Genomic DNA, 25783 nt, shown 5'->3' with positions numbered 1-25783 from the left:
AAAAAAAAAAACCCTGTTATTTCCATTAGTACAATGATACATTTTTAAACTAGTAGAAAATTAGAAGGTACTAGACCTTGCTTTTATTGTAATCACAAATATATGCCTTCAATTTTCCTGAGATGACAACCCAAGATAAACTTAAATTATGATAAACCGCAATCCAATATTGATTCTAAAAATCACATGAGAGGATTCAACGGTCCATTTCCATATTTCCATACTTGAGAGAATCATACACACAGCATAGCTCAGTCCACGTTTTTCTCACTGGTGTTTTTGTTTGTTTGTTTGTTTGTTTTAATTATTATTATTCACGGGTGATGTAAGTACCTCTGCCTTGTCGTAGGTGTGATCTTCAGGTCAAAATCCATGATTCGCCCCACAGGTATTTGTCATGTGACTTCCACACGCTGGATATTTTGCTACCAAGTTCGCAATGAGTGGCACGATATCCAGCCCGTCTAAGTAAGCCACATGCTAAATGCTTGGAAACGCATGCTGGGTATGGCACTTTTAAGACCTCCCCCATAACTCGGCCATCCTACGTCCCTTTATACATCCTGCAGCGGAGGTCTTCAAACTTGGGGATGCCTTTCCGAAATTTTTTCAAAGTGATTCTACTGAAGACTTTGGAGAAATCGGTTTACGTACACTCAGGGTTTCGGGTCACCCCTGAATCTTCCTAAGGCTTTCTGGTCACCACAAAAAAAATTTTTTTTTCCCCACGTTACGAAACAACACCCTCCACCACCCACGGCAAATCTTACTGTCCTGCCCGCCATGGCGTGTGACGTAAGCGCCCTCATCCAGATGCCGGCTCTGGGGAAGCATTGTTGTTGGAGGCTCGTTGGAAGCACTTCCCAACCTTACACGTATTTCCACGAGGAGTGAAACACGGTCTTGTTCGGATAGTCTGGTTTTAGAAGGAAAAGAAGCAGCAGTAGGCGAGCTCTGCCGACTCCTTCACGTGCAGACATTGAAGTTTTCTGTAGGTGACAGGTGCACATGCACTGGGTGGAATCCACAGGTGACATGTCTTGAGTTATGGTTCACATTCTCTGAGCCGATAAAATTACAGTGAAAGGTAACACGCGGGTGCAAATGTACGTCTGGAGCACTTATCCCTTTGACAGCCAATTGTCAAGACGCAGGAGTGACAGACGAGGTGTCCTGCTTGCGTCCCCACCCTCCTTGCCTCTCCTTCAGTCCCTAGTGTCCTCCCCTGCCCTTCCCCCTTCTGGCCCGAGCCCTCCCTGCTCGCTCAGACACGCCACGTCCCCGGCAAGCACCATGATATCACAGACTGCACCCCCGGGCCCAGGACAGGGTGACGAATGAATGAATCTGTTTTTCAACCGCCACGCAAATCATCCAATGCCAGTCCATCTTTGATGTGGCTGACCTTCTCCATGGGCAGGCGGCGTGTTGCCCTCAGGGCCAGCATGGTTTAAAGCATCAGCACGTGTTTGTGGAAGCAGTGGGTTCACAGCAGAATAAACTAGCAAGGCGTAGGTGTCTGGATGTGGGTGGAGCCGACTGGGCTTCTTGCTGAAGTGGACTGGGGACTCACACGATGTTCACTGGTCCCCTCCCAGGGCTGGACTGCGAGGTTAGAGAAATGTTCCTCTGTGGCCCAGTGACGGGCTCATCAATCACACACATATCTGTGATGAGCATGGAAGTCTTCACTCACCCAATACCCATCACACGGCATCCTCCCTCCACATTGACCAAAATCCGTACTTAGCATTCACATGCCCTTCTTGTGTTTAAGGTGACGAGGCCAAGCTGAACTTGGAATTTGCCCTCCTAAAAGACGAAAGAAGATGGGAACTGGTCCAGACGTTTTTAACATGCTATCGCGTATCAACAGCAATAATTGTAAATGGTTTTTTTTTTTTTGGTTCTACCATTTCTTTACATTCTTGCATAGATAATGTCTCTGAGAGCTCTCATTATGCTATCAGATGACTTTATTTGATGGTTTTCATGTATATAGAAGTGGTGACAATCTTAATATATGTTAAGAAGGGTACACATGAGAGCTCTCTCCTGCCTCAAAATGTTGATAGCAGCACGTAGGGGTCTTCCATTGATTTTTTTCTCCTAACTCTGGTCTGTCTTTCCTGAGTTCTCCACAAAGCGTTTCTATGCCATGTACGATGCAAAGCATTGCTTTAAATAGTGTGACTTTTGAAAAGGATGTAGATAAAGCATTAAAGGGGAACATCAGGAGAACAGGTATGTATAAAAAAATAAAACACGATGGATGTGCGCAGGAATGGGGACATGGAGATATTTTATTTATAAAGTCCTACTTAATTTTTAATAATGCAACATCTCTGCGTCTGTTTGAAGTTATTTAAATATCCCCTTTAATATTTAAAACCACTTCCCCCATGAGGTTTGATCGAGATGGTAATTATTAGATGTAAAGGGATGTTCTTCTGGTGTTTTTGGAGAAGCGGCAGGTCTGAGGAGGAAACAGAAAAAGAATGGACCGTCCGAATTTTAAGATGGCTTTTTTCGGCAGCCACAAGATGCGTTTGCTCTGGAATGAGTTCTAGCAGAATCTTTATCGCCCGTGTCCTGTAATACCCGTGTTTACATAGCTCACGATTGTGGCTAAATTACATACTCTAAGAACTCGGTTGGATTTGGGGACACTTAATTAGTTCTATTTGTGAGGACAAATATTGCAATGGTTTAGTGCAAAAAATCCAGAATGGTGAGAGGTAAATATGCATAGAACAGTAAAGGCGACATCTAATTATGTTTCTGGGTCAGGCTCTGCTGTATAAAATCCATTTAAAACTGCGGTTTGGCAAATAATTTCTGTAAAAAATGTCAGCGGGTGGTTGGGTTCAAGTGACAAACTCATTCGAAGATTTGTCTGCAAAGGTAGAGGATGTCATGTAACCAAACTCTCAAAAAAGCAGGAGAAACTTGGAAAGAGACTGTAAAGTTAACAGTGACCGAGACAAGAATACAAATCAATGGAATATAACCCAAGACGAGAGAAACAAACCCTCGTGTTTACATAAAGTCAGTCGGCTTTTGCCAAGAGTGTTAAAAAAAGCCTCAATGACGAAAGAACAGTATTTTCAATAAATGATTCTAAGTCATGTGGTTATCCATATGCAAAAGGATGAATTTCAACCCTTACCACATACACTAAAATGAACTCAAAATCAATCAAAGGTGTGAATATAAAAACGCAGGTCTTCAATATAGGGGGGAAAAAAAGAGAAAATCTGCAGGGTCTTGGGGTTGAGAAGGATTTCTTAGATAATACCTCAAAAGCACAAGCTTTAAAGGAAAACAGGCATACTTCGGACCTCATCGAAATTAAAAACATTTGTACTTCAGGAGACACCATTGAGAAAACCAAAGACCAGCCATGGACTGGGAGAAAAGACTTGCAAGTCACCTTTCTGATAAAAGACTTGTATCTAAAAATGTAAAGACGTCTTACAATTCAGTCATTAGAAACAAAGAACTCAGTTTTTAAAACGGGCAAAATATTTGACTAGACGAAGAACATAGTACAGCAGACGATATTCCACACTAGCAGTCATTTACTACATGCATATTAAAACCATGACGAGACACCATTTCACACCATTAGGATGATTATAATCAAAAATGTAGGAGGTAGATAACAGGTGGACGGATTAGAACCTGTGAACGCTTCTAGTGGGACCGGGTGATGATGCACCGGGTTTACATAGCAGCCTGGCAGTTTCTTAAAATATTAAACATAAATGGGCTGTATAAAATGGCAATTCCACTCCTAGATTTCATTCCAAGAAAAAGGAAAATATATGTCCACAGGAAATAATTGTACACAAATGTTTACCACGGCATGATTCCCATTAGCCACCAACTGGAAGCAACATGAATGGCCATCAGCAGATCACTGGAGGAAGAAACGATGGCCTGTTCTTTCAGTAAAATATTATCCGTCCGTATAAAAGGAAGCGTTGATGCACGCCGCCAGCGTGGCATAGACTTTTGACACCATCACGCTGAGGGAAGGAAGCCAGACGCAAAACCTGCGTGTCGTATGAATTCATTTCCATGAAACGCTCAGAAATGGAAAATTGATGGAGTGGGAGAAAGTAGATTCGTGAGATCTGGAATGTTATTCCTTGATGAATTGATTTTCTGGTATGTAAATTTCATCGCGGCGAGGCTCTTAAAAAACGCACTTGGGTTAGCGAAGGAATTTGGTGACGAATCGGAGAGACCGTTGATCAGCCTGGAGTGCCACTTAATCGGCGACGTGGCCTCGACCGTGTACAACCAAGCGCTGCGAAAGCTTGACGAATCTTTCGAACACTTCCCTCCGTTTGTTGGGGGAAGTTTCCCTGACCGCAGCGTCTCATCCTGCCCTCGGAATGATTTCAAATTCCTCAAATTTCATGTCCTCAGGGTGAGCTGGGTCTTGGGGCATGGGCGGTGGGGACAGTGCCGGCGTTTAATTCACCCCAGACCTTGCAGAAGGTCTTTGTTTGGTGTAAGCCAGGCCAGAGTTCACGCTTCCAGCTGTAGCGTGGAAGAGAAAATACATTTAGAGCAGGAAAATTTGGAAGAAGGCTGAGCTGTGAGGACAGGCTGATGGGAAGGTTAATTCTAACTGTCGGGTCCTAGTGGAAGAAGACCTTTCTCAATGAGGACTACGTGTTTTCTAGAAGGCAGTGGTAATGTTATCAGAGAGTTGTCCAGGTTCTTGATGTCTCGAACGAAGAATTGAGTAAGACTCTGAAATACAGTAGAGAAGAAAAGCTTTATTAGAAGGGAAATTACACTCTCAGACGTGGACGCGGGCCTGAGCAAGAGAAGCATGGCTCAAAGGCCTGGTGACAAAGCCTTTGGGGTTTTCATCCCCATTTGCTGTGGGCGGTCACTTTTCTTAAAGGGGTGGGCTTCCTTGATTGACAACTAGGATTGACGGGAGTAAGTGATTCAGCATTTTGCGTTCTGCGCATGTTCGTTCCCAGAATTCAGTCTGTTATAATGATATTAATGAAGTTCCGAGCATATGCATCATATTATAACGATGGTATAACGAGACTCAGGTGAATCGAAGGTCGTTGGGGTCTTCATTGCGCAGGTGCGAGTGACTGGCTTAAAGTGGTACCTAATTCTCTGCCTACTGGTTTCTTTGTGTGAGTTCAAAAATGCCTTCTGGCTTGCTTAATTGTGGGCGGATGAGGGCGGACCCCTGCTAGGATAGGATGACCTCAGTGTCTTTGCAGGCAGACCCGAAACCCCCTTATTATTAGTATGGATGTTTACGGGCAGAAGGTCTCTTCTTCCGTATCTGCTTCCTGCTGAGGAGGGTCACAGTCCTTGCTTATTGGGGTTCCATGGAGCTCTTTCCCTTCCCGATTCAGTCAGGATGGGGTCTTGGATTTCCTGCTGAAGTGCCACGTCAGTCCCTAGACAAGGAAAAGAAGGTACAAACTCATATATCTATTAATTTCTATTATTGATTTGCCTCTTAACCGAGTAAAGGGAAACAGGCTTGGTTAATACGTTTCTTAAAGAGTAAAAAAGACCTTTGGCCTAAATTCCCCTACCCCCTCAGACTCTAAGGGCCCTGCCTGGCCTAACACCATTTCTGCTAACGATGGACCGATGATCCTTATCAATAGCCAGAAGTTCTGAGTCACCAGTTTCAGGGCAGTTATCAAGATTTGAGGAAGAGGGCCTTTTTCCCAAAGAAAGGAGGGAAGAAAACTTAACTAGGTTTACTAAAAAGATAAAGAACTCTGCAAGAGATGTCCCATATCATTTCCTGCTAAAAGATTAAGAATTTTTACAAGCATTCCCATATCAATGAGGGGGCGGAGTCAGACTTTACAGGAGCTCTTCTCCGAGGGAATCGGCTTTGCAGGAAACAAATTCTCTCCCCTCATCCATTCCCTGCCTTTTGAGTACAGCTTTCGTTTCTCTAGAATCTTTCCGTTTTTAATGAAAGAGATGACTGCTTTGTATAGAAACTTAAAATGAATATCTTCCCTGAATGAATTGAGTATTTTTTTCCCCCAGAAACGCGAGATTATTTTCTGACACAAACGGTTTAGTAGTATCATCCACGTTATTTCTCTAAGAAAGGCACTCCCTTTAGACTTGTTTACACAACTCAGCCGTAAATTCGGTCTACAAGATGGCTTTGAAATAGTTTCTCTACTGACAGATAAACCCTGACAGAAGCAACCTAAAAGACTGTCAAGCTAATTTGATGGAGGTTAATTTTTTTAAAGTTTGCTTTGAGATATTCAAGTGAGGTTGACATCCTGGACATGAATAGATGTTGATATCGGGCTAACGAGGTCAATAGACTAACACTTCAGCATCCTGTGTACCCAGTACACTTTCTAAGGAATGGGAAATGACTGTATCAGAATGCATGAAAGATCATTTTCTCCCAGAGTCAACTCCACCATTGGGTGGTTACGTGAGTCCTGTAATCTGCTGGTCTCCAGGGTCCCAGGCACCTCTTCCCAGCTCTGTCTTCAATTACCTGGCATGGCCAGCTTCAAATTGTCTACCGTGGGAGTGGATACTGAAACCTCAAAAACCAACAAGTGCGTTGAGTCCCCTGAAATCATGACATTCAGCCCTCATTTGAGCTCCGACAACACTGACTTCGGGTCTTGGTTTCAAAGCATGTTTGAGGTCCTTTGGGTTGGTTAGAACTGAAGAAGGATTTTGAGACACAGGTACTATTGTCCCCTCTCTTTTAACCCACAAATCCCACCACCAGATAGGATAATAGGGAAACACCGCCTTCACTGATGGAGACACTTTGACTTAAAGAACCTGGGGTATGCATACCTGAGCGTGTCTGTCTATCAAAAGAAGACAGTTGAGCCAGTGAGCTTAAATGTTTTGACCTCTTGTATATCTGAAAAATATAAAAACCAAAATGGCGCCCTGTGTGGGAGTCTTTGGTGGTTGTGGTCAAGCCGCTGTCCCCACATTTTGTCTACATGGAAATACCTATGCAGCAGATGTTTGAGAGGATCAAGGTAGGTGATTTCATTTTATTCATTTATTTTTAACAAAATCAAATAGCAATGAACTTCAAGTAATATTTAATAGCTGTATCAGATACAGAAAACATTATTCATAGTGTTTCATCTTGACTTAAGAAATACTTATACAAAGTCTTAGTATTTTTATAGTAGAGATCAAGGGGCTAGTATTCTGTAGCCCCTGGTGAGAGGTGAACGTTCATCATTGAAAGTGACTTAGTAATATTGCTGACTTTTATTTGAAAGTTGGTGTTTTTAAGTTCTTAAGCATGAAACTGATGTCAATAGTAAGATATTTTGATTAAAGTTCTTTCATGTTTATTATTTAAATGTGTTTCTTTGTACATTGTGGAATTTCCTAACCAAAGTGTATCAGTGACATTTCAAAAATTTCTCTCGATTATTACATGTAAAACCAGAAGGGTATTGACTACTTCATATGCATTTCTTTTAAGAATATGGGAAATCTTTTTTTTAATAATTTAATTTTCTTTTTTTTCTTAATCTCACATTAGCTTTTTTTTTTTTTGCAGTAATATCATTTTAACCCCCGAACTGCATTTTCACAGGATATCCAATGTTTTTTTTTTTCACAAATAACATTTTGAATTTGTTCTTCTTGACATCTTTTATGTTTCTGTGCATTTTGTATCACCCTATTTTATTTTTTTGAAACCCAAGTGTAAACAGATTTCGACTTTTTGTGTGACTTTTTCCATTTTTTCTTTTGCTGGGTGGTATCGCTTTCTTCTGACTTTTTTGCAAACTTGTTGTTTTTGAATTCTCTTTTTTTTTCCCCTTTATTTTCCTTCTCAATATGACCCCAGGAGCCAACACAAAGAAAAACGCAGATGATATAACCAGTAATGACCGTGGTGAAGATGAAGGTATTTTTTGGTGTTTTTTTTTTTCAAACCTCGACCCTGATGCATGATTTGATATCTATTTCTCTCTCTCGTTCTCTGTCTTTTTTTCCATTTCAAGTTGTTTTTCCTCCCCTTGCCCGAAACAAGTACACTTCGGTGTACTTCCTTATTTTCTTCTTGTCTGAAAACCACTGTCATTTTAACCTCAATGACTGTAGATGACAGGCAATTGCTTGTGACGGGACCTAGAAAGGTTGTCTCTCCATGTGGAGTAAACAAAGGTGATTTGCAAGGAACGTCCACCTTTTTCTTTTTCCTCTTTTTTTTTTTTCTTTTTTCTTTTTTCGGCTTGGTCACAAGAAGAGAAAATGGAATTTTAAAACGTGCATGTATACTTTCTTTCCTTCCTTCCAAACGTCCTTTTGCGAGTTCATACTGTATTTGGAGCTTTCGTCTTTTTCATTCCTTCTATCAACTGCAGAGCTCTGTGAGACACCTTTGGGTCTTTGGGACTTTGGGGCAGGGGGGTGGCGTTCCACTTTGTTTTCTTTTTGAAACACACTGATTTCAAAATAAATAAGTTTTCAAGAATCTTCTCTGGCTCACAGTGCAGTACATGAAAAAGTATATTTGTATCGACGATATGTTGTTTCATTCAGCACTGCCTTTTAGCAGCATTTAAAGAAAAAAAATATATAGGGATAGCCAAGAATTGAAGAAAGGTCCAGAAGAGCGAGCTCTCTCCATCTTTCTTTTCACACCACTGCTGTTTCAAAAACATTTCCCCCCAAAAGATGTTTGCTACCTCTTGAAATTTTCTTCTCGAAGAATCCCACATTGATTGACAGGTGATCCACCAGAAGGAAATGGATTTTTTTTTAAAGATGAAAGAGAGGTGGCGTCCATACGACCACTTAACACGTTATATCCCCTCCTTCAGCAGAATAAATGGTGTAAAAGAAAAAAAACAAGTCTAAAATAAGTTTCCACAAAGGCTTCAAATGATAGGAAACAGCGCATTTCACCTATCTGAGTGGCCAAATGCACGGCTGTCCACTTATTTACCCTAAAAAGATGAAGGTGCTTGAGTTCATGGCATCCATCACGAAATATATTTGGTTCTCCGGCTGAAAGGCAATTTGAACACACAATGCATTACACAGATGATGAGTTATAGAATTGTACACTAGAAACCTATACAATCTTATTAACCAAGGTCACCCCCAGTAAGTTTGATAAAATTAAAAAAAAAAAAGAGAGGGAGAAGTGAGTTGTGAGCTGCTATCCTTGCCAGTCGTCAAAATTTCCCTGAAAATGCCTTTTATCTATTGCTTACTCCTCTTTGATTCCATATAAATCCACGGCTCTCCAGGAAAAGAAGTTCGACCAGCATGGATTGTATGCCGACTCTTCTCTCTCCGCTGCATCATCATCATCATCATCATCATCATCATCATCATCATCGTCGTCATCATTTTACGGCACTCATGGGCCGTCCTTACCTCTGCTAGCTCCAATGTCACCAGATTGCATTCTGCTCCATGTAGCCTAGAATGAATAAATGATTAACGAAAGATTTTTACTTTCTATTTGGATTTTATATGAGAAAATAAGAGCTGCTTTTTTTTTTCTTCGTCTACTCTGGATTAAACGCCTGCAGACACGTGGGCATGCTGACACACTTTTCTGTGCCTGCCTCTGAGCAGTGGGTTTCCGAAGCCTTCTCTATGCTTACTGCAGACAACAAATGAGTTCACTTTGAGATTGGCCTCATAATTCATTTCATTTGTGGCCACCATCCAAATGATGACGGTTCATTTTCTTAAAATTCCTTTCTGATATTTCAAAACTGTCTTGGTGAATGAGGATAAGAAAATATTATTGAAAAAGAAATATGTAAAGATATATGTATACTTAGGTATATTTGATTTTCTTTTGATAGCATACAGATATTTAAATTTAAATTAGTTAGACACAAGTATGTGTATCTGTGCATATATACATGTATATATACATATACATATATATGTGTGTGTATATACACATATACATACACACACACACACATACATCCAGGAATAAATTATAATTGAGGTCAGATATCTAAAACATTACAAGTAAGCATGTAAATCTAAGGGTTACATTTATTTAACATTAAACAGGTTATTGAATCATATTTTTTCAGAAAGCACACTCTACTAATGGACAAATGGTCTCTGAATTTTTTATCATGACAGACCATTGCAAAACCTTGCTTTTACATTTTTAAATAAAATGTTAATTAATAAGGGTACACATTGGTTACAGATCCCAATGAGATTTTATATTCCCTGTGAAAATATGTAGCATTTCCATGATTTTTGTCTTGAGGTTGGAATTTTGTGCCATTTCTATTACATCTATTTCTTTTTTGTCCCTTAAATATGTTAGGATATTGTAGTCAGTCACCCACAGCAAAAATACTTGCATGGACATTTTTTTTTCTCATTTTTACACATTTGTGTTCTGTTGATCATTTTTAAGCATTTGGTTCTTTGTTGTCATCATCGTGTATTGAGAGTTTGTAGTTTGACTACTGCTCTGACGTTTCTTGTAAAGCTTACCTTTGACTGCAGTTGGCAGTTACAGTAAAAATAAATTATAATTTCGAAGTCGATGTCACGCTTAAATGCCGAAAAAGTATTTTGTGACGGATGCCATGAGCTCCTTCAATTTAAGTCCGCTTGTAGAGTTTGAGCACTATTTAGGAACTAGGTAATTCATCTAAATCCTTTTTTTTTTTTAAGCATTTTTAGATATATACAGAAACATACATATTACTTCAGATGTCAGTATACTTCTCAAAATATCATTTCTACGAGTAGAAAATAGCGTAACATTGACCGTTTCCCTTAGGTAGTCTTATCAAGGCGCATAGAATTCAAAAACAGACGTGATCGGTTCAAGTCAAAGCTAGGACGTAATCAGTCTTCTGCCCTTTATTTAGTGTCCATTTCTCAGTGTGGTTTTTACTGTATTTTCTTACTTCCCCCCTTTTTTTCCCCCCAGACATCCATGATCAGAACAGTAAGAAGCCAGTTATGGTCTACATCCACGGTGGGTCGTATATGGAGGGGACAGGCAACATGATTGACGGGAGCATTCTGGCCAGCTACGGGAATGTCATCGTGATCACGATTAACTACCGGCTGGGGATTCTAGGTGAGTGAGTCCATCCTGTTGTGTCACGGTGCCGGAAGGAATGAGGACCCCGCGTGTTCTATGCTGTGGGGATGATCGGATTGGAACTGTATTACTCGTATGCCTAGGAGATTCTCTTTAAAGAGCTCGCTTGACATAGAGGATCCGCGTGTTCCTTTTGGGACTTTCCGATGGCCCAGTCTATGTGATGCGAAGCCTGTGAAGACTTTGGTAATGGATGGTTCTGTGGCAATGGTTGATAACGGCCATAGATGTGAGCTTCCTTCTGTGGTTGTGCAGGTGCATCGTTTAGTTTCTCGTGTGCTGGGAAATCTCAGAGCTAATTCCGTAGCGGATTATCTGCACTTGCTGGGTGGTCAAGTGAACTGCCGTGCGGTCACGTGGTGTTCGCATCTGCATGCAATGCCACCTCATGCTTCTTAGAAATTTGAAACGTTTTATGATGTGCAGTAAAAGGACGTTGGCTAAGTGCATGGTTTTTCGAGGGTAATTCTCCATTACTTTGGTGTTTAATCCATTTTTTCCCCAGCTGGGTGTGGGGAAAAATATGTCTTTTTGGGGTCATATTTTGAGATTTATCTTCTTCTGTGGTTTTGCCTGCCGTCAGACACTTTATGAACATACTATTCCTAGACGTATGCAACGATGTTTGTTTCCAACACAAAAACGCATTGAAATGGTGCAGAAAATGGAATTTTCAACTATGTGGTTATGAGAGTGAGATCTCTATGTCGCAGTGTGGTCACGGGAAAATATTAAAAAAGAAAATGAAACGACTTAAAGGAGCTATGTCAAACCAGCAATGTGGCTGCAGACGTTTGCTCCACATGGTAAATATTACCGAGTGTATCCTGGTTTCGACTTGATTTTAATTTTCTTCTGAGCTTTTTTTTTTCATTGGTGAGTGAAAACATCACCTGTCAAGGAGCCTAGAAGCAGGTGAGTAGTCGTGGAGTGCATTTCTAACCTAGAAATCAAATCACTCCCAGATGTTTGCAGACTTGTACCTTTTGGAGCATTGATAAACTACTCAAAATCCCCTACTGGACTTTTTAAAAAGTAATTTATCTTTTAACTACAGTAGACATACAACATTCTGTTAGTTTCATGTGGATAACACATTGATTAGACATTTATGTAACTTACGACGTGACTCCCCCGATGAATCCAGTGCCCACCTGACGCCATGCATACTTATTACAGTAGTATTTCCCCCGTCGATTTTTAGAGCCATCTAAAAGCCTCCTCATTTCATGACTTTATCTCATTTTCTTTTTCTCCGTCAGTTCTGTGAACCAGATCTTTGTGGAATCCTTTTAGCTAATTCCGCGGACCTACGGGTATTTTTCCGAGGGCTCTTGGCTCCTGGTTTTGGCCACTCATGTTGCAAACAGGAAATGGTGTTTCTCGATCTTTTACAAAAGGTCCATTCTAAGAAAGAGGTAGGGAGGGAGAAAGAGCAGCATCGGAGCCCTGCACTGAGCCGTTTCAAAGAGGGCAGTGTGTCGGACGTCAGGATAGTGGCGATGAGCTCCGGGCGCTGTTTACTGCATGAAGCAAATGGGCACTGAGCCAGTTCTGGCTTTGGTGCAATCATAAAATCTTCTCTTGCGTGCATGACGTGTGCACGTTATTTAAAAGCTGAGGCTTCAGAAGAAACCAATTGCCCCTGCTCTCATGCCAGACGGTACTAAGCACCTCTCCACAGTGACCTATTATCGCTTCGGGCCGTTTCTGAAATAAGTGCTGATCTTGAAAAGTACTACGGGAGTGACACACCTCTTCGTGATTGTTTTGTTTTGTTTTTTTTTTAAGAAAAGGAAAAATAAAACCTTACTTTTACGACTCGTTTTTTTTTTTCATTGAACTATGTTAAGTTTACTTTTCCTATGGAGAGTTTAGAAAAATCATAGGGACAGAGAGAGCTGTGAGGCGGGTGGCAGACAAATAAAAGAGGCACTCTAGCACCTCTGTGCGGGGCTGTTTCCATCCGCGAATGAGCCAGCGTGAGGCTGCCCAGAACACGACAGACGGACCCCTTTTATGTGACGGAGTCGAGCGTGCCAACTCCGGCGATGAGACGCGGCGATATGGTTTCGAAATGTGACTTCGTTTATCTTTATCATGGACTTTGCCTCTGCCATCATTCTCTGGAAAGCTGTTGGCCGGCATTCGCTTTATTGTCTTAGGAAATAGGTCTTAACTGTCTCAAAAATATTCAGAAAGGGCTGGCATCCAGGTTTGTAAACGATGATCAGAGAAAATGGCCCAACATACTCCATGGTCATCCTTTTAATTAACCGCTTTGGATAGGAACAGCTCAGTGTTTTTGCAAAAGGTTGAGATTTGGTGTGAGTTCCTTTTCTTCGACAAGTCATAAATTGTAAGTGCTACTTTCCTGCCTCAGGAGTGGGGAAATATTGTTAGGCATTGTTGTGATTATTATTTTTTCTTAACAGAGTAACGAGTGCCGTTGTCCTACCCCAAATAAAAGTGTTAAAAAAAAAATGAATTATGGCAAAACCGGAACAGGATGTCGCCACGGGAAAGAACATAGATTTTACAAAGAGACAGAAATGAACCAGCATCTTCCCTCTATTCCACATGACACGGAGACAGTCAGATAATTTTTCTGAGTCTCTGTAGAAGATGGTAACTTTCTCTCCCTCGCGAGGTTATTGGGTAACTAGTATCAAGGTCCAATGCTTTTGTGGCTTGGAAGTCTCAGAGCCATAACCGGCAACGAGTATACCCACTTACCTTCCAATTTCCTCTGTTAGTGATGTCACTGATGTGGTATTAATTTCCTTATTGATCCAGGGAAATCAGTGCAACTGGCCACACATGTAATGGCTAATATCCATCAAATACCATCATCTAAACTGAAGCACTTTAGTTAAAAAATATAATTGTATGACACTTATCCTGTGGAGTAAATGAGGGGATCTTCACGCTCGCTTTGTGAAATAGGAGTGTTTTGTTTTTTCTAATCACAAGTGTGATGCAATCTCGCTAGCCATCGACCCTAAAATTTATTGCCTGATCCGGTTCTTAATCTGCTATTAATAAACTAGGTTTGGATCATCATGGCCATAAAGCGATTATTTACGCCCACATGAGCGCCAGTGATTAACTGTGTTCCATTTATTTTCAAAGATGTTCTTTTACGAGCATATTTCTTATTCGTTCTGCTGTATGTCTTTTTCATTAGGAAGGGGTATAAATCCAGAACTTGAGTTCCATCAAATTCGCCTCTTTTTTTTTTTTTTTTTTGATGATAGTTCAAAGGCCTTCGACATAAAAGAAGCAGCCCCTTGCTGATGCAAACGGATAGAAAAAGCTTGGCTTTATTTATTTGTGGTTCTCACCTCTCCCACCCCTCACAAATCGTCTCCAATACGCTTGCCTTTGGCGTGGCCGGTTGGTTGAGTCTAAATCTATCCGGACCTGTATTCTAGTTTAGCTCACGTGATGTTAACCATTCTGGTTACTGGATGATCTGATGTGTCACGCATGTTCTAATTCGTTTTTGCTTCAAAACTCTGCCGTCTGTATGCTTTTGAGCAACGAGGAATCCAAGGCCTGCTGCGTGGCCAGCTGTGGGCTGCTGTAGATCAATGTCCCTTCACTAACTCGTCATGAACTCGTGGAGGGGGTCACTGCTCTTACTTCCGAGGACATGGAGGCTCAGAGGTGCTGGGATTGACTCACAGTAACACCGCTTGTAGGTATCAGAACCGAGACTGGAACCGAGGTCTCACAGACGCCGAAGCTCCGGCCAGCCCTGCCCACGAGATGCCCCCTCCAGCCTCGCCTGTCACAGGTAGCTGTGAACTTCACAGTGAGCTGAAGTTAACAGGTCAACTGCGAAATGATTTAGGGTGCCGAGTGCCACGTTAGCATCAGGTGGAGCTTCCAGAACTGGGCGTTTGATTGCTGTTCATTCCCCTCCAGTCATCACTGACGGCGCACAGTGGTGCCTGGCGGTCACGGCGACATCAGCATCTGCAGTGGCGTTTGTCACATGAGAGCTCCTTGGTACCACAGACCTCAGGTTCTATCAGGGAGTTGGAGGTACAGCTGCTGGTGCCATGCCAGCCCCTGCTTGCTGTCTGTTGCCCGCAAGGGGAGTTAAGACCCTTGGCCAACAGGATGACGCCACAGATTTGTCACTGCACGTGGGTTTCACGGCCTTCCGAAATGTCGCCCACAGTGCCTGTCACAGGCCATTTCACGGATTCAAGGAGCATCACAGCCCCTGTGCGCTCGCCCCGAGGGTCTGCATCTCGACGAGGTCTGTGGAAGGCTGCTCTGCGCTCCCCAGGTGGGAATGACCTCTTCAAGGTCATTCATTCATGAGCTTTCAGGTGCTCCCACGTCCTAACTTGAACATGAGGCAGAGATGACTTGCACTCAGGGCAGCTCGGAAGAGCGTTCGAGGAGAAACGTGCGTGACCGGAGCCACGTGCACTCCATAAGGTGGCCGCCTCTGGTGTTCCCGGCCCCTTTGAGGCGCGGGTCCCGGTTGCCCCTCAAGTGGAGCGAGCGGGGGGCCGACATGTGCACCGCCGCTGTCGCATCAGCCAGACTGGTTTCATTGATGACCCTGTGCAATGTTGGTGCCGTGTCCAAGTCCATTCAGTGCGGGGGTCTGGGATCCGAAGGTTCCCGTATAGACCTGTGACCCGAACTCCAGGTGTGGGCGTTTGGGTTAAGATGTGCACTACTGGGTACCGTCCTTGATTTTTTTTTCTTTCTTCTAAAAAGCACTCTTTCCTTTTCCTTTGTTTGTCTATACTTTATTAAGAATTTTGAACTACAAACGGAACGCGTCCTATTTATCAAGTCAGACGTTCATCACTGTCTGCGTAAAGGGAGAAAACGTTTTTTTGCCTTCGAGGATCTCTTTGTCCTCTCCTGACTCCATCTTCCTCTCCTCTCCTGATGCGATTTCCGACTGGAAAAGTTTCTTTTGTCTGCGTTACGAGAGAAAGCATCCGTGACTGACCTAAAAAGCCAAACGACCCTGTAAGAAGCTCACCAGGTAGAGCAGACGGGGGAGGCGTTCCGCTTCAGGGACAGGAAATAAACGCGGGGGAAATAAGAAGCATGGGACACGCCAGAGGAAATGACGGGCAGAGGGGAGATGGACAGCGAGGCGGGGACAGAGCGTGGTGACCTCAGAGGAAGACCGGGAGGGGTCTGGGGGACCTGCCAGCCCGCCTGGGAGAGGCTGGGCTCCTGTCTGCCCGGCTTGCTCACATGGTTCTCCGACATGGGCTGGCTGGGGAAGGAGGGGACTGGACACCCCAAAGAACGCAGTGACAGGACGGATGGATGGACACACAGGGGAAGGGAGGCCTGCCATAAATGATCTGATCCAAAAGGTATGCCCCCCCAAATTACTTTTACCAAAAAAAAAGTCTTCCATCGTCTTCTCCATCAACTGTTCTCTCTGCATTTCGTTCTCGTTTGCAAGCACCGTAATCCCGTCCATTTTTGTTGCTGGCGTCACTGGTAGGCGGTGGCACTCGGTGTGGACGACATCGTGGTCAGGCTATGCTGGGTCACCATTCCCTTCGACTTTCCTCTTCTGCCTCCTGGTGGCTTCCGGCGTGCATTAATCTGATGGGTTTAGCAGATATCAGAAGGGTTCACCGGGGTGAAATGTCCTGTCTTTGAGACTTTCGGGACGTGTGGGGACAGATACGGAAAACTTCGCGGTGGCTCGTAGCCTCTATAAGGACAAAGCTGTCCTTTACGTAAAGGTCGGTCTGAACAACAAAGCCAAGAGGACCCCCGAGGTGACACAGGTGACACAGGACCTCAGCAGCACAGAGAAAAAAAAGGTGCAATGATTTTTAGGGTGCGCAAAGTCCAGCGGAAGGGCAGACAGAAGCTAGAAGCCTTTTCCCCCCATCTCAAATGCGCAAAGCGATTGACCAGAAAATCCAACTTCTTTTACAAAAATCTGAATCGCCCGGAAAGATGTCAAGGAGGTCCAGAATGTCGTCAAAGAAGTTGGAATTTTATGTTTACACGCCCAGCCATTTCTGCACATCACAGTGTTCGGGCACGCTGGATAGCAGAATCTACTCAATAAGCGGGAGCATTAATTTTAATAACGTCCAGTTAATTGATTTTGGAGTGTTGTTTCAGATTGAGTTAATAATTCCCTCAAAAAATGTTTTTGTTTTGTTTTTGTTTTTGTTTTTTTCTTGAAAATATTTACGTTTAAGACTGTGAATTCTAAAGGAAACGAGGCACATTTTCTACTCGGTGTATTTTCTTCATTGTGCTCCTCACGTGGCGTTTGCAGGGTTGGCGATTTTTAGCTGATTAAGATCAGGTGGGCTCTGCCTCTGTAGAGGGGAGAACATCACTCTGAAAGAAAAGAAGCGAGTGATGTGTGTTTCGGTGCTGGGGGACGCTGGAAAGTTCCAAGGAGAAGTATTGAAATTGAGAGTCAAAATAGGTTCGCTTGGTTGGGAGGAACTGGGAATGAATGAAGTTTTCGGGGATAATCCTGCCAGAGAAATGGTTTTTAAACAATCTCTAAAAGATAATTAATGGTATGCTTTGTCTGTACCTCGTCTTCCCTCCCCAACTATATCCAGGGGAATGAAGTCCTTTCAAGTCTGATGATGAAAAAAATCTCTAAAACTCTATCTGAGTGGGAAGTTTAAAGACCACTAGGACTGAGACTGTCCCCGACTGTACAAATTCTGGCCCGTGGGTCATTTTTCTTTCTTTCTTTCTTTTTTTTTTTTTGACATTGGCCTGAAAACCAGAAATAGTGTGTTTTATAAGAAATCTGAAATGAATGTACATGTGTACACCCACAGCATAGCAGACATCCCACGGGGACATCTTGGTCCTAGCCTAACTCCCAGTCACACACCAATAAGTCACCGGCTTTATGACAATGAACCCTAAGAGACACAAAGCATGGGTTTGAAGTGAATATCTCAGGAAGCCAAGTGTAACTCGGTGTGGCACAGACACTGTGCATTTGCACCGTAAATGTATTCTTCAAATAAAATTACACTGTAGCATATTGACTGGATAAGTTGGGGGCACTTAAGGGGGCACTTCTTCGATTAAAAAAATAATAATCTTAGCTTTTTTTGAATGACGCATGCAATTCCCAGGACACAAAATTCAGAAGTATTTCAGAACAGGAAATGCAACAGTCCTTTGCCTTCTACAGCCGTTAGAAGGGATGGATGAGCCAAGGTCTTTACGGGCGCACACTGTGCAAGGCTCTGTAGATGCGGTTAATCGCTTGAGGTCGCACACACTGGTTTTCCGTACCAGCCGATGTGCATTTTATCACAGGTCTAGGTGTTTCGGGAAGAAGGCTCTGTGAAGTGAGTGCGGTCACACACAGGCGGGCAACATAATTGCAGCATCGTAAAGATGCAGTTTCGGTGTAGACATGAATATCATCTCTCACACAACCGCTCTGAGTTCTTCCTGGTAAAACCGATTTTTGTACCAGAGGCGGGGGAACTATTTTGGAATACGGAAATGGTTCAAGTTTGCGTCGAGAGCGGTTTTCTTGTGTTCGGTGTGACCCTGCCTGTTTGCTAAAACATTGCGGTCAGTGTTTAGACGACCCAGTTTCTTTTTTGTTACAGATGGGGTTAATATATCCATGTCCTTTATTATTAGATTAGAGATGACATAATATATATTATTACACATAATTCCACATTAACATATAATATAATATATGTAGTATATATACAGGATGGAATAAATATCAGTATGTATACAGGATGGAATAAATATAAATATAGAAGTATATATTTATATAAATGTACACACACATATGTAAATATATATATCATTTTGATTTATTCCATCCTGTACTTTTGAACACCTGAGGACGCCAACCTGACCACACCACCTCTTTCTATACCATTAAGAGCCTCTACGTATCTCTTTGCCTAATGGCTGTCTTTTTCTCGTGACTAAGTGTAAACTTAACATATCATCTGTAAATCCCACTCACCCTTTCCCGTAGCGCTTGTCTGTTGAAACCACACATAGGATTTCTCGTCTCTATGAAAAGAGTCTTGAGCAAATGGCCTCTGATCACTGCGACATCTCTTTTTTTTTTTTTTTATGGCATTTTTTTTTTCTTCTTTTCTTAGTTGTATTGTGTCTACTTCTTCCTTCTTCGTGCTTAAACCAGCAAACTTCCTCCCTTTTCATCACATTGCATGGAAGTCTTCTGCCAAGGACCACTTATATGTCACAAGTATTTTCTCCGATGCTCCATGTCCTTTTACTATACCCAGATACTTTAATGCAGCCTCCTCTATCCTGATCTGGGACATGGCCCCCTGGATCCGACTCCACACCTGGCTTCCGTCGTCTGCGTGTTGCGTTTGAAACAGCTTGTGTGCCCTGTGCTCATTTAAAATGCACAATGCAGTGGCCTTTAGTGTACTCACAAAGTGCCACCGTCATGACCATCTAATTTTTTATTCTTTTCATCGTTCCGATGAGACGCCCGGCATTTATCTCTCCCACACCGCAGACTCGCCACTAGTCTACTCTCTGTCTCTGTGGCTTTGCTTCTCTGGACACTTCATAGAAATGGAATCACACACAACGTGGCCTTTCGTGCCTGACTTTTGTCACCGAGCATCTCGTTTTCAAGGGCCATCCATGTTGTGGCAAATGTCACTATTTAGCTATGTTTCATGGCCGAATAATATTCCATTGTGTGGAGATAACACGTTTTGTCGATCCATTCATCTGTTGATGGGCATTTTGATGGTTTCCACTTTTCTGAGGATCGTAACGTCGCCACGAACATTCATGTCCGGGTTTCTGAGGAGGTACACGTCTTCATGCCTCCTGAGTATTCTCGCAGGGCTGGCATTGCCGGACCGTATGATAATTCCGCTTAACCCTTTGATTAACTTTGCAATGCTTTTCTGTGGTGGCAGCACGATTTCACATTTCCCCTGGCAGAAAGGTTCCGATTTCTCCACATCCTCATCCTAGTGGGTGTGGCAGCGTATCACATTCGACACGCGTTACCCTTATGAAGAATCATTCCGAGCATTTTCTATTTCACGTCCCTATGGACCATTCATCAATCTTCCTTGGGAAACGTCTATTCAGATTCTTTGCCCATGTTCTATTGGGATATTTTTCTTTTTTTCATATTGAGTCGCGTGTTTTAAAATAACATGTTCTGGATACACGTTTCTTATCAGATATAGAAGTTACAAATACGTACTCCCATTTTGTATTTTGCCTCCACTTTTTTCGATGATACCCTTAGAAGCACACGTTTTTAAAATTCTGATTGAGTTCAATTTCTGTACTTTTAGTATGCTTTTGCTCTTTTTCGTGTGCATAAGAAATCTTTGGCTAACCCGAATTTGTAGCAGATGACTCCTATATTTTTCCGGGACTTATATAGTTTTAGATTTCATTTGATTGCCCGTGTCTTTGAGGATTTTTGCATCTATGTCCACAAAAAGATGAATCTATGAATCTCTTTCCCTGTGGTGTCTTTTCCTGATTTTGGAGTCAGATACGACTCTCCTTACAGAATGAGTGGGGAGGATTCTTCTCTTCTGTTTTTCCTCAGAGTTTGTAAAGGATTAGTATTAATTCTTCTTTAAACGATCCATAGGATGCACCAGTGAAGTCATCAGTGCCTGTGATTTTTTTTTTTTTGAGGAAAGTGTTTTATTTTTTTTGTTTGTTTTTGTCTTATTTTTTTTTTAAATCCACTTTCTCTACTCACAGTTCTTCTCAGACCTTGTCACCCTTTTGCGCCCACTTGCTGTCAGGCTTCAGTGCTCAGGTCGAAGGTGATGGCACTTCCACTCACGCTTCCTGCCGATCTTTCCGTCAATTGTCATTTCCGTCTGTCTCCCCATCCAGAGGCGATCTCCTCTTGAAATTTCAGCCAGCGCCGTGAAACGAAAAAGTTCCATATGACTCAAAAAATACTGACTGCAAAGAGAGAGACCGTCAGCCCACCTTTGTCTGTTTCTGACCGTTGCTGTACCTGACAACTTAGTGCTCACTTCACTTCTCGATGCAGTAAAGTGATGACCTTTCTGGCCCAAATAGATGGGCTCTAGGACAGTGTCTCAGTGGTTCCCCTGCTGTATGATCGTTGACAAATCCGATCTATGGATGCAGGCATGAGTGGCGTGTCACTAGGATCATGTGCCATCACAGAGTTTCCAAATTCATATCCATTTCGAGCAGTTTATTGTGCCTGGAGTTCGAGCAGTTTACTGCTGCCTCTGCAGGCTCCAGAGTCCAAATCTTTCAGCTTGCCAGCAGTTGATTTATGTGTCAGGAGAACACCAGCATTGACCGACCTGCGATGGAAATTTATTCATTGACCGAAAGGCGTGTAACTTTCCATAACTATCGATAAAAAAATGATAAGACATCCTTCAACTGTGAATTGGCAAGCGAGATTCAGAAGGTTTTGTAGGGAGCCCTGAATTTAAAACAAATAAATGAGAGAGAAAGACAGCTGTGACTGTATAATTTAAATGATTTTAAGATACTTTTCCTACCCTTACAAAGATAGCTTTGCCAAGGAAACTATCTATAATAGTGGCTTTCATTCATTCATTCATTCATTCAAGAAATAAACTGAAGACCTGCTGTTTGCCACATGGTGCCTTCTCTTGGCAATAGAGTAGTGAAGAAAAAGACAAAAATCCCTGAGCATGTAATATTTTTATGCCGGTGAGGAAAAAACAACAGTAACATACACATGTCATGCGACACATGCATAGTAAGATGGCATCATGAGTGCTCATGTGACTATTGACCACAGAAGGGCACTAGGTTGGGGTTTATGTCATAACTTTCATCCCTCTGCTCCAGTTAGTTATGTGTTCTGTATACATTTATTCAAAGTGCAATGTTGTTTCTCTTGATTTTAGATTCTGCGGAAGGACTCGAACCCCTCATGCTTAAGCATAGGACCGATTTCACGGTTTCTGAGCCTGGGCATTGCTGCCATTTTGGCCTGAATGGTTCCTGGTTTGGGGGACCCATGTCGTGTATCGTACGGTGTTGAGCAGCACCCCTAGCTGCCACCCACTGGATGTCGGAGGCACCTCCCACCCTCCACCTTCACAACCAAAATGTCTCCAGGTGTCCCTAAGTGTCCCCTAATGTAGAGGTGGAAGGAAGGATCAACTTCATTGAGAACCACCTACTTTTTTTTGTTTTTTGTTTTTGTGTGTATTTCTCCTCTCTGAGAACGAAGGGCATGCTACAGTGATGTCCCCTGTCCCTGAACACATTTCGTGCCATACCCTTCGCATCGGTCGTGTGTGGCTTTGTTCCTTCACGTGGCTCTGTCTACTTCCTGTAACCAAGTTCAAGCTCCTTGAGAGCTGGGCGAGAGCTCACACTGAGTCTGCCTTCTGAGCTTCTAGCGGGTAGTAAACATCTTCTGGACGGTTCCCTATTGTAGTCTTTCTTACTCTGAATTGCTCATGAAAGATAATTAATCAAAGGAGAGAATGTATTTACTTGAACTTTTTTTTTTTTGCGATATGAGTGAACGCGGCTGTCAAAATCCGTGAATGCCTAATTTTATGCAAACCATGTTTATTTCCACTTCTTCCATTCGGCAGCTGTTCCTTTTTCACAAATACGACAGGTTCTATTTTCCTCGAAACATCTACTTATGCCGGAGTCATCAGTGGAGGCTTGATCTTCATTACATGTCAGCTAGCTTGAGTGGAGACATTTTATGTTTGTGCCTTGCATTTGATCTTAAACGGCAACCTCAGCTTTAAAATATATTTAGCAGTCTGTACATCTTCATATTTTATTTGATTTTGAGAGTTATAAAAACAAACTAAAATAGAAGCGCTCTATGAGACAAGTTTTTTTTTTTTCTTTAACTCTTTCTGTGGGTACTTTAAATACTTATGCTAATAATTGTGATTCCCCTCCAACTCCCAAGAGCGGTCCTAGATTTCGCACATGGCTGGCAAGCTTCTTAGATGATCCTAAAATCAAATGTGGCGACTTTAGCCAACGGGAATGTATTCTGTCGTAGTCCAGAAGATCAGAAGTGAGAAATCGAGGTGTCTGAAGGGTCATACTACCTGCAGAGTTCCAGGGTACAGTCATGGCTGCCTCGTCCGGCCTCTCAGGGCTCCAAGCGTCCCTGGGGTGGTGGCTGCATCCCTCCCATCTCTGCCTCTGCCTTCACATGGCTTCTCCTCTCTGTCCGTGTCTCCCTTTTCCTTATAAGGAAACCAGCCATTGGGTTTAGGGCCACCCACGTGGAGGGTGATTTCATCTCGAAGTCCTTCACTAAAGATACCTGTGCAGACTCACTTCCCAATAAGGTGACGTTCTGCACTTTCCCGTGGGCATGAGTTTTTAGAGGACCCTCTGCAACCCATGGTACCTAACTTCTTCCAATGGGTCATGACCGTAATAGGCACGTGTGCACACAGTGGTACCCAGTCTTGTTGTCCCATGTGTCGGGGTGTCTCTGGGCTCAGGATGCCATCTGGACCTCTCCTCGCCAGTCGGCATTCATCACACATCCTAGGACATCCTGCCACGCCCCTCTCTCTTCCTCTTTGCTTTCAAATAACGGAGTCACGCTGGACCAAGAAGTTTATTTTCTGAAGCTTTAAAGCTTCCCCACTAGTTTTAAAAGCTTCTGAAGCGTTTTTCCCTGTTGGCTACAAAGCGTATGGCTTTGTTCCAGCAATGCATGGGGCGAGATTTCCCATTTTCTTCTTAAATTACAAAGCTATAAATGTAAAGCGAACGCTGTCACTTTGCGATGATCTTTCCACCATTTCTCTGTATGATAAAACCCAATTACAAATGTTCCTTCATGCCCTACCTGGAAATTGCTGGATGGCCACCCGCCATCTCAAAAATGGAGGCTCCTCAAAATCAACATACAAAATTAATGTGGGTTTTTAACAGGGGACTTACTGAAATACATCTTAAGTTTTAAAGTGACTCGTGGACTTTTAATGGACATCTTAGCCCATGGCTCACACGGGGGGGATTTTTTTACCCCCTCCTTGAAAGATAGTATCATCTTACTGTTCTGCCAGCAGAGAGTTTTGCCAGTGAAAATGAGAGCTGGCCCATTTTAGGGAAATCTTTTAGACTTTATTTTTTATTTCCTAGAGTGATTGCAGAGAATCCTACTTCCTAAGCAGACACATATATTTCTGAATGTAGAATGGTGGTCGTTGGTGGACATTAATTTGAATAGAAATAAACGTGCATTTTTTTTTTTGGCAAAATTATTGCTAGCAGTTTCTGATAGTAATGGTCCAATCTATTAATCTTCTTTCTTCCTTTATTAATTGACATGAAGAGCCTCTACTCTGCGAGAGTTTTCCCAGTTACATCACGATGTCACTGACATATAACATTGGATTAGTTCTAGCTAATGATGGTTTCATATATGTCTATACTGCGAAGTGATCAGCATAGTTTAGTTAACATGCATCGCTTGGTGTAATTACAATCTTTTTCATGGGATGAGATCTTTTAAGATCTGTTGGGTACAAGTATAGATGTACAGATTATTAAACATTTTAAGATAGGCATAGAAGAGTACAAACGTGATATATTATTAATAGTTGAAATGGACTATTTCTTGAATTTGCAGTGTAACTTCTAATTACAGTCCCTTTTGAAGATATCAGTTGTGTGTGAAGCACTCGCCTTTGATGATTTATCTTGAAGCCATCCGTTTGAAGTTCCAATTCGGGAACCATCCTATGTTTCTTTAAGAAATGGAGATTACGGCACCTCAAAATGACTAATGGCTTAATTGATGTAGAAAAAATAGATCTGTGATGTTCGTATTATCCAAGAAAAAGTATAATCAAAATGTTTAATGCAGAAGGAGGTAGAATCCTCAACCTACCAAGCCGATATCTACCAATGGTATTTAATCGTAGGCTGGGTGTAGGAGATCCTGGAGGCTTACTGAGCTGGGGGTTAACATTTTGGGTTGTCGGATAATGATAGAGAATGGAGTAAGGTGAGGGCTTCCTCTTGGTGAGGGGCTGCAAGCAGGTACCCCTTCTCGGGGCTCCTGGCAGAAGCATGGAGTGGCCAGCAGAGAAGTACTTCTGGTCGTTAGAAGCAGAGCATCGGCATTTCTACCTGCTGGGTGAACACCTGTTCTGCAACCACTTACTGTACGGTACAGGTAAGACCGGACCTACCTGTGCTGCCTGCCACCTGGCATCGGAGCTCATGGACTCATCTTACTGAACCAGGATACAGTGGCAGTTACCTGTCAAATCAAACTTGCTTCATTAGACTATCCTATTTGGATCGCTAGGGGTGGGACCCATGTGGCATCGAGTTTCAAGTCCAAATGTCCATGGAATTTAAAGTTTGAGGAAGAGACATGATGGTGGAAAGATATAGATAGAGGTGTGTGTTCTCTCGCAGAGGGAAGGTGACCCTGAGTCAGACCAGGGTCAACTCTGACTGATCAAAAAAAAAAAAGATTAATTTTGTGTTTCTGTTACAAATTTCACATCGACACGAGAAAAATAAAGTGTGATGCCAACGTATGCCTCATTTTCCTCCGCTCTTAAAATTATCCAGCAGGAGCCCAGTTTGGAGCTTGTTCATAAAAGGAACACGTAA

At 42.5% G+C, this 25783-nt stretch overlaps 1 protein-coding gene across 7 annotated transcripts in view; it reads left to right on the top strand.

The window, feature by feature from the left end:
* NLGN4X (neuroligin 4 X-linked) overlaps nucleotides 1-25783 on the top strand; it is a 247268-nt gene that overhangs the window by 131936 nt on the left and 89549 nt on the right. For 5 of the 7 annotated variants that reach the window (XM_039839634.1, XM_039839638.1, XM_039839636.1 and 2 more), the window contains 2 exons: nucleotides 7877-7936; nucleotides 10964-11116. The exons of 1 other annotated variant lie outside the window; for it this stretch is intronic. In XM_039839634.1, coding sequence (XP_039695568.1) covers nucleotides 7877-7936; nucleotides 10964-11116 — 213 coding nt within the window. The remainder of the gene's footprint in view (nucleotides 1-7876; nucleotides 7937-10963; nucleotides 11117-25783) is intronic. One more of the 7 variants, XM_039839640.1, reaches the window with a different exon arrangement.

The sequence above is a fragment of the Pteropus medius genome, unplaced genomic scaffold (assembly GCF_902729225.1).
Source record: "Pteropus medius unplaced genomic scaffold, Ma_sr-lr_union100, whole genome shotgun sequence".
In the NCBI taxonomy this organism is placed as follows: domain Eukaryota; kingdom Metazoa; phylum Chordata; class Mammalia; order Chiroptera; family Pteropodidae; genus Pteropus; species Pteropus medius.
This window is presented reverse-complemented; position numbering and strand designations above follow the sequence as displayed.